Consider the following 12,873-nt stretch of genomic DNA (forward strand, 5'->3'; position numbering starts at 1 on the left):
TCATCGATTAAACATCAGCAGGGCTAGGTTACATTATGTAAGAGCTGTTCCACTACATTAAGTTGAAGGACTTGTCCAGAAGTGGAAATCAAGTACAGAGGAACAGCTGTGAGACCTCAAGGAAACCTAAACTTTCTAGGATCCAGACTGGGCATCTGTAATGTGCTGAGCTTGGGTTATGTGGTTTCAAGGTTGCTTCTAGCCTAAATGCTATGTTTCTGTTTGCTCAGTTGGCAAGCTTAGGGCTTGTCTCAGCAATCTGATTTTTAAAGTTTTGAATTCATAACTCATGGAATGATGAGTTGGAAGAGACATAGAGACCACCCAGGGTTAACATTCTGGTTTTACAGACGAGGAAACTTGGATTTGGAGAATAAGGCTCCCCACCCTCCTTCTATCACATAGTTCATTTTTGGTTGAACTAAAATCAGAACCCAGGTGTCCTGACTCCTAGATCAGTGCCTTTTCCTTGATATTGTGTGGCCTCTTTCCTGAAGATGGGGTATCACATTTAAGGACAAATTATAAAGACAGCACAGATAAGCTCTGACTGACTCTGACAACCCAATCATTTACTGAATAACTACAAAATTAAATAAAGCAAATTGATCTGACTGTTAAAAGGACTATTTGAAAGGTTTTTACGCTCCTATCTATCCATCTTCTGGTCTTCTAAGAAGATGCATTATTATTAAAATTTAGGGATAGCAAGAGGATCACGGCTGCCATGCTCTCTGTCCCTTCATCTCTGGGAGTTGCATCTTGGTACCTTTGAAAAGCTTCGCTTTCCACTCACCAAGTTTCTAGGATCGTAAGTTGTAACCTCAGAAACTAACACTTAATCTGTAACTTCCCAACTTTATACTACCCTGTGGTCAAACATATTCATTCCTGGTGAATCAAAGAAATGATGTCATATTGACTAACCAAAGTCACCATGGGAATTTACTAATCATGAGCATGATCACAGGCTGGACATAACCTATGTGAGTAACCAAGAAATAACAAATCAAATCAAACTGCTTTGTTAGATGGCAGCCATGTTACAAGTCAACACGGTGAGTGAGTGGTGTCTTGTTAACCAGCCAAGTGTTCTGGGTGTCTGTCCTGTGGTTCTGGCTCAGAATAAAGTCCAGGGTTTCCTTTCTCACCCTGCTCAGGCTGAGCCTCCTGTGGAAGCTGCTCCTTGTGACATTGGAGCAGAGAGAGGAAGTTTGGGGTATTTCATTGGAAACCACTTTCTGTGAAAAGCCACGTGCAGCATTTATTCTAAGAACTTGTTTGGATTTTAGTTACTTTTTGGTGAAAAGAATACACTTTCTGTACTAGGAGAAATCAGTGGTGAACATTTATTTTTAAAAGGCTGGCTTTTTTGTAGAAAGAGGACAAAAGATAATCAATTTAGGGTGCTTATTTTTTGTTAGTTTAGTGAGATGCAAGGCATTCAAGTCAGGTTCCTAAAAATTAAGAAAAGGAACCAGAAAGCATTCAATTATGAAAAAAATCTTAATGACACATTATATTTTAGTTTCAGGTTATAGTCAGTTGGTATACAGAGAAAAAGAGGACTGAAACAGTATAAAATGAGTGGAGAAAAGGCTGAGAACCAAGCCAACATACACAGAGAAAGATAACAGGCAGTGAAAGGAAGACAGATGAGAGAAACCAGACGGTTAGAAGAGAGAATAATTTTGGGGAGCTTAGAAGAAAGGACAGTGGAGCCGGGTGACTCCTCCCCAGCACTTAAGTCGGATTTGTCGTTATTTTCACCATCTTTGACTGAAGTCTTATCCTCCACCTAGGCTGTCACTGTCAATTCCACCAGCACAAGAATCGCACTGGGTTTGGCTCCCCATTGTTCTCCCGGTGCCTAGCACAGACAGGGTCAACAAGGAAGAATTAGTCCATGAAGACATGAACAAAGGAACAAGTGAAGAAAGAGTGTGTAAGGAAAAGAGTCCCGTGGCCCAACCGGCTGGGGCAGTGGTCCCCTGAGAACTGCTTTTGTTTCCTCAAAAGCAAGAGACTGTGGACTGAGCTGATCTGGCCCCTGAGATACCTATGATGGCAGTTTCTTTGGAGGCAGTTTCCAGCTCACCCATGTTATCTTTGCTAAGCATTGTTGTCGTTGTTCAGTCGCTCAGTCATGTCCAACTCTTTGCAATCCCATGGACTGCAACATGCCAGGCTTCCCTGTCTTCTACTATGTCCTGGAGTTTGCTCAAACTCTGTCCATTGAGTTGCTGATGACATCTATCCATTTCATCCTCCATCGCCGACTTCTCCTGCACTCAATCTTTCCCACCAGCGGGGTCTTTTCCAGTGAACTAAGTATTAGAACAGTGTTTTGTCTCTGTTTCTCTAGGAAACGTTCTAAAAGCTGAGGTTTTCGCCACCTCCATCATGTCTCCTGGTACCTCCTCAGCCCAGATCCAGCCAGCCATCTGAGGCTGTCACACCTTTCTGTTCCATCCTGGGCTTCCTAAGTGGCACTAGTGGTAAAGAATCCACCTGCCAATGCAGGAGACACAAGAGACTCGGGTTTGATACCTGGGTCGGGAAGATCCCCTGGAGAAGGAAATGGCAACTCACTCCAGTATTCTTGCCTGGGAAATCCCATGGGCAGAGGAGCCTGGTGGGCTACAGTCCATGGTGTCACAAAGAGTAGGACATGGCTGAGTGACTGAGTATACATATGCATATCATTTTAACTTTTTTTTTTTTTTTTTGGCTGCACTGAGTCTTACTTGTAGCATGCAGGATCTTCAGTGTTCGTTGTGGCATACAGACTCTTTTTTTAGTTAAGGCATTTGGGAGCTTTTATCTGCAGTATGTGGGATCGAACCCAGGCCCTCTGCATTGTAAACATGGAGTCTTAGCCACTGAACCACCAGGGAAGCCCCATTTAATCCATTTTATGTGTAAAGTTTTGTGCTATTCAGTACATTCACATCGTTATGCACACATCCCCACTGTCCATCTCCAGAAATTTTTCATCTTCTCCAACTAAAGTTCTCCAACTATTACCCATGATATACTAATTCCTCAAATTCACTGATATTTTATCAGATTTCAGACTTTCTTACTCTAGTATTTTTATCTCCTGAAGTTATCCTACTTTATTATTATTCAACTTTCTGTCCACAGTCTCCTTTCTGGCCAGAAGGCCTAGATACAGACAGGTCTGGGTTGGGCTTCCAGCAAAATAATTTGCTAGCCTCAGTTCAGTTCAGTTCAGTCGCTCAGTTGTGTCCGACTCTTTGCAACCCCATGGACTGCAGCACACCAGGCCTCCCTGTCCATCAGCAACTCCTGGAGTCTACTCAAACACATGTCCATTGAATCATGGATGCCATCCAACCATCTCATCCTCTCTCGTCCCCTTCTCCTCCCGCCTTCAGTCTTTCCCAGCGTCAGAGTCTTTTCCAGTGAGTCAGTTCTTTGTATCAAGTGGCCAAAGGAATGGAGTTTCAGCTTCAGCTTCAGTCCTTCCAGTGAATATTCAGGACTGATTTGCTTTCGGATGGATTGGTTGGATAAGAATCTTCTCCAACACCACAGTTCAAAACCATCAATTCTTCGGTGCTCAGCTTTCTTTTTAGTCCAACTCTCCCATCCATACATAACTACTGGAAAAGCCATAGCTTTGACTATATGGACCTTTGTTGGCAAAGTAATGTCTCTGCTTTTTAATATGCTGTCTAGGTTGGTTATAACTTTTCTTCCAAGGAGCAAGCGTCTTTTAATTTCATGGCTGCAGTCACCATCTGCAGTGATTTTGGAGCCCAAAAAATAAAGTCTCTCACTGTTTCCACTGTTTCCCCATCTATTTGCCATGAAGTGATGGGACCAGATGCCATGATCTTAATTTTCTGCAAGTTGAGTTTTAAGCCAACTTTTTCACTCTCCTCTTTCACTTTCATCAAGAGGCTCTTTAGTTCTTCTTTGCTTTCTGCCGTAAGAGTGGTGTCATCTGCATATCTGAGGTTATTGATATTTCTCCCGGCAATCTTGATTCCAGCTTGTGCTGGCTAGCCTCAGTTTCTGCATTTGTAAAATTCAGATAAGAGATAGTACAGTAGATAATGCAGATTCTAAACAGATAAGAGAACTGGAGTTCACTGGATTGTCTATTATCCATCCCTCCTACCAGTCCACACACTAGTGTTCCTCTCACCAGCCACTGCTCTGCTGACATACCTAGCTTCCCGATAACCTTTGTCATTCTGATGCCCTTTCTGGGGGACACACCATCTTGTATCAGTCCAGCTCTTGGCCTCAGCTGCACACCCACCTGGGCTGTTGGTGAGCCCTATCTCTGATGGAGTCATTCCAAGGTAGGGTTTCCCACTCCGCCCTGCAAGCATTCAGTGGTCTCTATTTGGCTTCTCTTCCCCTGGTGGCTCAGACAGTAAAGAATCAGCCTGTAAGACAGGATACCTGGGTTCGATCCCTGGGTCAGGAAGATCTCCTGTTGAAGGAAATGGCAACCCACTCCAGTATTCTTGCCTAGAGAATCCCATGGAGAGAGGAGCCTGTTCATGGGGTTGCAAAGAGTCGGACACAACTGAGTGACTAACAGTCCCATTTCTCACTTTTCCCGTTCCTTATACCAGCCACATCAGATCTTTCCTTTTCACTCCATCTCCCTAATCTGCCACTACCCTAGTGGTTCTTGTTAATCTTCTATGTCTCCATAGATCAGACTTCTTAAAACTTTAGTGCACCTACAAATCATGCAGGCTCCCTAGGAAGTTCTGATTTCATAAGAGGTGGTGGGGTTGAAATCTGCTATTTTTACAAGCAACCCCAGGGAATTTTGACAGGCAGACTACCCAGTCCACTTTTCATGGAGGGCTGTCCTGAGCCACAAGCTACTTGAGAGCAGATATTTTGTCTTACCTGATTTTCATCTTTAAATACCTGGCAATAGATGTTGAAGCACTAATCGAATAAATCTGGCTGTCACTCAGCACTTCAGAATAAGTTACCATTCTCCTTTGAAATGCTGATTAGCTTCAGCTGTTTAAATGCAGCTTAACTCTCTTGAATATTTTATCCTATCCTTTATCAGCCCTTTCCACTGCCATTGGGGGTCAGGAACTATAAAGAATGTGTTGCTCTCTGACTAACAACTACCAAAGAAACCAACCAAAGGGCCAGATGAGATTTAGACGGAAGCGCCAAGGTACGGAGGTTGGACGTTTCCCCTTTCCCCTTAGGAGAAGAAAGAACTCTTCCTGCTCTTGTTCTAGGCATCAGCTGGGCAGATGCCTTTGTAGCCACTGCAGTGGTCTTTTCTGGAGTGGAAAGAATCTTAAGCAGGAAGGTCACTGCTAGGGATACTGGGAGAAGGTGATTTAAGGAAATAGGTAAATATAGACTGGGATTCCTGATCAGTGGCTAAAAGGCTTGTGTGTATACTCAGTCACGTCTGACTCTGCAACCCCACGGCCTGTAGCCTGTCAGGCTCCTCTGTCCTTGGGATTCTCCAGGAAAAAATATGGGAGTGGGTTGCCATCCCCTCCTGTGTTGGATCCCTACCCAGGGATCAAACCTGGGTCCCTTGTATTGCAGGTGGATTCTTTACTGCTGAGCCACCAGGGAAACCCAGCCAAAAGGCTAACCTGCCTTCAAACCCTAGCTCTGCCAATTCCTAGCTTGTGGTGAGGGTAATTAAACTCTTGGAACTGCTCGATTCCTCATATGTAAAATGGGAAATTTTCTTGAGGATTGAAAGATGGGATACAAGTAATTCACAGGGATTCTATGATGTTGGGCAATCAGGAAGAATTTTCAAGAGATGTGAGTATCTTGGTAACCATCTGTTTTTACCACAATGGAGGGAACACACACACGTGCACTTACACACACATACCCCTACACTCTCAGCCTGGAAAAACAGAAGTGGCACCCGCTGTTGCCCTCTGGGGAAGTCTAACTCTAAAACCCCATCCCCACTGTAATAAACTGTTTCCAAAAGGAGCAGACAGGCTAACCCAGGGCCATGCCCTCCCACTTCCCTCTTCCCCAGAGCCTGTCTTGGGGAAGTGGGAGGTAAATGGGCGTGGGCACCTGGAACTGAAACATGCCTTTTATCATCTCCTGTTCCACCACCCCTTTCTCCTCTGCGCCAGGGCATGGATCGGGTAAGGAGGATAAACAGCTCAGGCCTTTACTGTCCCCACACACATTTGGATCTGCTCTTCTCAGCCTCCAATGCATAGCTCATCATTCATCAAGATTCACTAGTTGCCTACAGGGTGCAGGATGCTGTCCTAAATGCTTTACCGGGGACCTCCGGGGTAAACCATAAGAAATTCATTCCAATATTTAAAATCTTCCCTCAGCTCATGAAGACTAATGTGGAACCTTCACTTCATTCCCACCCTCAACCTCTCCCCACCCCTGGCCAGAAAGAGTACCTTTTGCTTTGAAAGTGCTAAGAATGTTAATAATGTGTTCAGCTGCTCCATTGTGTCCGACTTTGTGCGACCCCATGAACTATAGCCCACCAGGCTCCTCTGTTCATGCTTGCCATTTTCTTCTCCAAAATGTTAATGATAATGAACCCTTCTAAACATTCTTTACATAACTTCAGGCTCCCTTCCATATTTATTCCCTTGTTCCTGCACATTTATTTGCTTTCAGGAGAAGAATTTGGACTGGTTTCCTCGGATGCGAGCCATGTCCCTTGTTAGCAATGAAGGTGACAGCGAGCAAAACGAGATTCGGAACCTGCAGGAGAAGCTGGAGTCAACCATGAGTCTGGTCAAACAGCTGTCCGGTCAGCTGGCAGAGCTCAAGGAGCAGGTGGGTGCCCTTCGGAGATGGAGCTGGGTGGTGGTGGTGGGAGTGGGGGTGGTGATGGGAAGTCTTTCACACTGTGAGTGGGAGAGACTGGAGAATCCTGGCAGTTAGATTGTTATCAATCACTGTTATCCACGGGATTGTAAATCACAGTAAAGAAACCCCATGCTATGTTGTAAGAACCACCTCTCGGCAAGCAGAGGCTGCTTCTGCTTATCACACGCATCTTGTGTGACACTTCTTCTGTGGAACAGGGGAAAAGGAACAAATACTGAAAGACAGGGACCGCTTTGGACTTTCTGATAAAAAATCGTATATTCTGCCGTCACAGCAATTATTAAGTTCGTCAGAAAAGCAGATCGTCATTAGTATCTGTCATTTCAGTGCTACTGTCAATCCCTTCCTCACGTAAGATTGTTAGCCTTAGTAAAAATAGTATCAAAAGTTAACTGTGGTCGCTTTTAAAATGACTAAGATGATGGCAGTGATGATATGTGACAAGCAGGGGCTGCTTTAAAAGAACCATGGTTCCTCTTTCTTAACCACAGAGAGGGGGTTGCTGTGTTTCTCTGCCTATGGAAATTCATTTTTAAAAATATTTTCCCTTTTTCAATAAATATTCACTGGGAAATATTCACCCAACACTGTGTGTTCCACCAGCGCTGGGAAGGAGTGAGAAAAATCAGCTTAATACACTCTCTCTTTTCCCCCAGATGACAGAACAAAGGAAGAATAAGCAGAGACTGGGCTTTCTCGGATCAAACACACCCCATGTGAACCATCACATGCCACCACACTGATACCATGGGGGCAGCCGTGACTAGCCTTTCATCAGTGTGCTGCCTGATCACTGAATAAAGAACTGAGACGGAGGGGAGTGAACAGTGCCTATTGTTGAAAAGTTAAAAACAACCAAGTGCCAAGATGTTGAGTGGTTTAGCTCTGAGAACAATTTTTAACTGTGTTTTTCATGGTTGAGAAGACCAAACTTAAAATGCAGCCGCTAGAAAGCACACATCACGCATTCTTAATGCAAAGTGAAGCCGCTTGCTCCAGTGGACAGTGAGAGGAAGGGGGAGGCAGGGGGGAAAGAGATGCAGGGCAGAGAGAACTACCTTTGGCTGAATCGATAAGGGTCTGTTTTGTCTTTAATGCTCACTGCAACCTTTGTCATGATTGGTTGGAATGTCTTTCTTTTAATTATGGCATCTGGGTCAGTGATACAGGAAGTCATATTTTGGTGGCTAAGTTTTACTAAGGGAAATAACTAAAAAGATTAAAAATGAGAGCTGCAAATAAAAAATGTTAATGCTTCCAAATCGTAGCCATCACAGGCAATTTCCTTATTTATAACATGGAACACAATGGATTTATGGCCCTAGGAACTAGTGCTTTGGAGCTTATGTCCCTCAGCTGACAACACGACTGGAATATGATTGCTTTCTCCCAGATTCAGAGGGACTCTTGTCAATACAGAGCACAAAAGGAGGCTTTCATATAACTTGTTAACATCATGTTTCAAATCATGTAGAGACTAAGACTATCAAAGATTTGGGAACAAAAAAGCTGACAGTAAGCCCCAGAGAAGAATTTTTTGAGAACGTATGTGTGCTATTGAAATACATTGAGATTAACAGATGAAAATGCTTAAAGGTGACAGGAAATACAGAGAAACTTATGATGGTGGCATTGCCTTTTATAAATATGGAGTAAAAGCTATTTGATTCACGTTTGCTGTGCTTAAGAACTGAGTGGTTTTATTTATTCTACTCCTGCAGTTAGGAAAACAATCCAAGAAATGTATTGAATACTCCAGAAAATACAACGTTTCAATTGTATATTTTAAACTCTATAAGTAAGAGCTTTGCAAAAGGTAAAAAGATAATAATCTCTTTCTCAAATTGTTTTTATGTTAAATTATGCAACCAGAATTTGTAGAGGGAGAAAATAACCTGCCATGCCTGTGTTAGTCTCAGAGACTATGCCTTTAGAATGCTAAAGCAAAATTCACATCATGAAAGTGTTAGGAGAACCACCATATGGTGAGAGAGCAAGGCACTGACACCAGACTCTGGGAGGTGCTCAGCAAGCTGACCTTTTCTGGTTGCTGCCCCCAAAAGAACGAAATATTGCCTTTTAAACTCTCGTGTTATTACCACCAAGGTTTAAGGTCTGGACAGGATTTGCTATGCCCCTTTTTAAAGCTTTTGGATTATTGGAATGTAGTTTAAGCTATTGGCTTCTAAAATTCTCTAATCACGGTCTAGGAAGATGATAAAGGATGCCCAAAACCATCCTTCTTCCACACCCCATTAAAATGTAGACTTGGAGGAAAGCTGTGGGAACCCAGAGCAGTGAATTTTTGAACTGAATCTGCTGATAACATGCCCCCCCCCAAATAACTCCCCAAGTTAAAAATTCCTCACTCTGATGTGATAGTATTTTTCTGGACTGATCCCTGAAGGATCACGATCAAGTGATACTCAGAAACTGAGCTATATGCAACACAGAGCCTAGGACCCAGTGGGCATTCAGTGAATATATGAGAAATTTTACGTCATTCAGTCCTAATGCTTCACTAAAACTTTAAACCGTATCACATTTTGATTTTTAAATGACTTCACCAAAACTGAAGTAGACCAAAGCAGCCATTTTTAAAAAATCACAAAATAAGGCCCTTCTTGTTATTAACAGTATTAGATGAAAAGTACCCTTTTAAAGTATTTTAACTAGGCAGGCCGAGAGTTTCACAGGCAGGGTAAAGTAGTAAATACTGGCTATATTGCAGTGTCAGAACCTATCTCTGTTTAGCACAAGCTAACATGTTTCTGATGGATGTCCCAGCATCAAGAAAAAAAATCAGTTTGTACAGATGAGAGCAGCCTCTCAGATGAACTACCTACTTTTTTCTTACACTTTTTTTTTTAGGGAAAATGAGTCATTGGCTATGTACCTGCTATCAAGAAATGGCCTAACCTCTCCAACCACTGTGGAGTGGCAAGTCACCATATCACAGTGTGTTTTCTCCTCTGAGACGTATTCAGAAGGGATTGCAACTAACCAGACTCTTATTTAATCAAAATTGAAATATTGCTCAGTTGTGTTTCTCTTCTTTCCTTCCTCAATACTTTGAGATTATTAAAGTAAAATAAACGAAAGCAAACAAAAGAGGCAGCTTTCAGGCTATTAAATTCATGATGAAGCAGATAATCATGACTTTCACTATATATTTATATTTGTTTTATATATGTTTGTTAATGCAACTGGAATATTTGACCTAAACAAGTGTCAATTAACATTCTCATATTTATATAGTGATATTAAAATAAGTACAATCATCTTTGATTTTGATGTTGAGAGAAATGTTTTACTGTTTAGTTATTAAAACCCATATTGGCTTAAAAGTATCAGTTTCTGCAGAACATAATTTTTAATTTCAAAAGGATTTGATTCCCCTACATAGTCCACTCTGAAGCCCAAGAGTTTCATGCAGGTATGTTTTAAGACTATAATACTAAAAAATAAATTTTATACATGTAAAATTAACATATTTTACCTTTTAAAAGTTTGTTTAGACAAGGGCTTATTTTCTTGCATACTGAAACTTTTCTGTTGGTGATGAGGATGCATTTTCTAGTGGATTATTGATAAATCAGGAAGATATTCTGCTCAAGTCAGAACTGTTTGCTTTTTTCCATATTCTCAGCTCACAACTCATTGTTTTGGTTGTTCTTTTTAGTTTATAGTTGTTTTATTAGAAGCAGTAATGCCAAAGGGTCCACCCTCTGTCCCCATGCCCCAAGCCTGAGAAAAAGCAGAGAAATTGGGGATCTACAGACTTGGGGAGGGAAAGTGCACGTTGGGACTTCACTGTGATTAGGGGAAGGACTTCCATGGTGCCTCAGTGGTGAAAATCCCGCCTCCGCAAAGCAGGAGACTCGGATTTAATCCCTGGGGATGGAAGATCTCCAGGAGGAGGAAATGGCAACCCACTCCAGTATTCTTGCCTGGGAAATTCCATGAACAAAGGAGCCTGGCAGGCTACAGCCCAGGGTTCGCCAAGGGTCAGACACAACTGAGCTAGTAATAACGTAGTATGATTAGGGGAAAGACAGAGTAAAGGGTAGATAGTAGGATGAACAGGGCTTACCCTCCAGGGACCCAGTAGATTGGGACATAAGTAAGTAAATATTGCGCAGGTATAATGATTTAACAGATTACAATCTCAAGAGATAACCCTTAAACATGCAAAGAACAGGGCTTTGTGGAGAGTATCCGTAAGAGATGTGTTCCCTCCAGCAGTCCTTAAATCTTAACAGAATCGCATATCAGCATATTCTGACCCACAGACCTGTTCCAGGAAGCCCTGACACTCAATGCAATGCAAAAAGGGGGTGCAGCAGGCATCTTAAACACAAGTGCAGGTGCCCATAGGAACCAGAAAAGTGACTAGTATGAGTGCAGCTGTGAGGGGAGCATTGTATGTAGGGAAGGGGAAACCCATGGGGAGCTTTCTTTTTTCAGTTTATTTTATTGAAGTATAGTTGATTTACAGTGTTATGTCAATTTCTGCTGTCCAGCAAAGTGCTTCAGTTATATATGTACGTACATTTCTTCATATTCTTTCCATCATGGTTTATCCCAGGATATTAGATACAGGTCCCTGTGCTACACAGTAAGGCCTTGTTTATCCATTCTGTATATACTAGTTTGCATCTGCTAATGTGGGGAGCTTTCTGTTTACAAATTTGACACCTAATTCCACTCGGAAGAAAATGCCTGAGGCCAGTTGAGGCTCTCTAGTCATCGGTGGCTCAGCTGGTAAAGAATCCCAATGCAGGAGACCTGGTTCAATTCCTGGGTCCGGAAGATCCCCTGGAGGAGGGCATGGCAACCCACTTCAGTATTCTTGCCTGGAGAATCCCCATAGACAGAGGAGCCGGACAGGCTGTAGTCCATGGGGTTGTAAAGAGTTGGACACAACTGAGCAACTAAGCACAGTCACTCATTTGTTATCTCTGAAAGAATTGTTGGTAAATCTACACCATTTAGTAGAAGAAAGTACACTACACCAAAATGGAGCAGAGGAGCTAAAATGCATGTGAAACTCAAGAAATCTGAAAACAAAGCCGGATTTCACCTCTGAACTGAGTGTTTCCACAGACTTGAGTAATGGATGAAAGTATCATACCAGTTTTTCTCATTTCACCAGAAGCCTTTTTTCCCCCTGCAGTAGAAGATTGCTATATTTGCCTCAAAAAGTATGATTCTAATATATGTCAAGACCAGATAACTTATAAATTATTATTAATAAAGTTGAATTTGTAAAACTTTTTTTGTGTGTGATACTTCAAGTGCTTTGTCATTTGTTAATGTTTCTAAATACTATATTGGTATGAAAATCATTACTATTGCTATTTTACATGGTGACTTAGGGGACAAAACTTTGGCAGCTTGAACCACACTGGTAAGATAGTTCAGGTGAGCCGTTGTGCCCAACGCTTACTGGGAATTGGCCCGACTCCCAATTGGCCAGCACCTCCTAGTATATCAACATTGTGCTGACACCCAGCAGGGGCTCCATGGGCACAGATCATATGGTCATCCAGAATTTCCTAGTTCTTCACCCCCAGAGCATGGCACAGCTGAAATCAAAATGACTTGCATGAATCACGTGCAAACCACGAAGAGAATTCTCTGCTCACATGGACATTTTGCAGTGTCCTTGAAGCTGGGTGACAAGAATTGTTTTGTTTTGTTTGCGATCTGAGGAAAGGCTTTGGGAGGGAAACTGAACAATGAGTTCCTCTTCCAGTGAGAGAAATTGGCACAAACGGAGGATACACGTGGTGGGGAGCGTCATGGACACTGGAAAGTGACCCTGCATTTGACTGTCAACCGCGGTGCTTTGAGGAAGTCTTAGGAAGCCAAGTCTTCAGAGCACAAAAATCTGCAGGCCAGAAATCTGTGTACTCGAACCACTCCTATGTCCCTCCCTGAAAGCAGAGGCACTGGCATATCTCAGGGAAACTGCCACGTGGAACGCAGAAACACAGAGACCAA

The 12,873-nt window shown here is 42.6% G+C and overlaps 1 protein-coding gene across 3 annotated transcripts in view; it reads left to right on the top strand.

Annotated features, from left to right (window-relative positions):
• Positions 1-12,081, top strand: part of ITPR2 (inositol 1,4,5-trisphosphate receptor type 2) — a 598,268-nt gene extending 586,187 nt beyond the window's left edge. For all 3 annotated transcript variants that reach the window (XM_068970194.1, XM_068970196.1, XM_068970195.1), the window contains 2 exons: positions 6,652-6,813; positions 7,524-12,081. In XM_068970194.1, the coding sequence (XP_068826295.1) occupies positions 6,652-6,813; positions 7,524-7,610 (249 nt within the window). In that variant the 3' untranslated portion in view covers positions 7,611-12,081. The remainder of the gene's footprint in view (positions 1-6,651; positions 6,814-7,523) is intronic.
• Positions 12,082-12,873: the final 792 nt, after the last annotated feature.

This window comes from Capricornis sumatraensis, chromosome 4 (genome assembly GCF_032405125.1).
Source record: "Capricornis sumatraensis isolate serow.1 chromosome 4, serow.2, whole genome shotgun sequence".
Classification (NCBI taxonomy): Eukaryota; Metazoa; Chordata; class Mammalia; order Artiodactyla; family Bovidae; genus Capricornis; species Capricornis sumatraensis.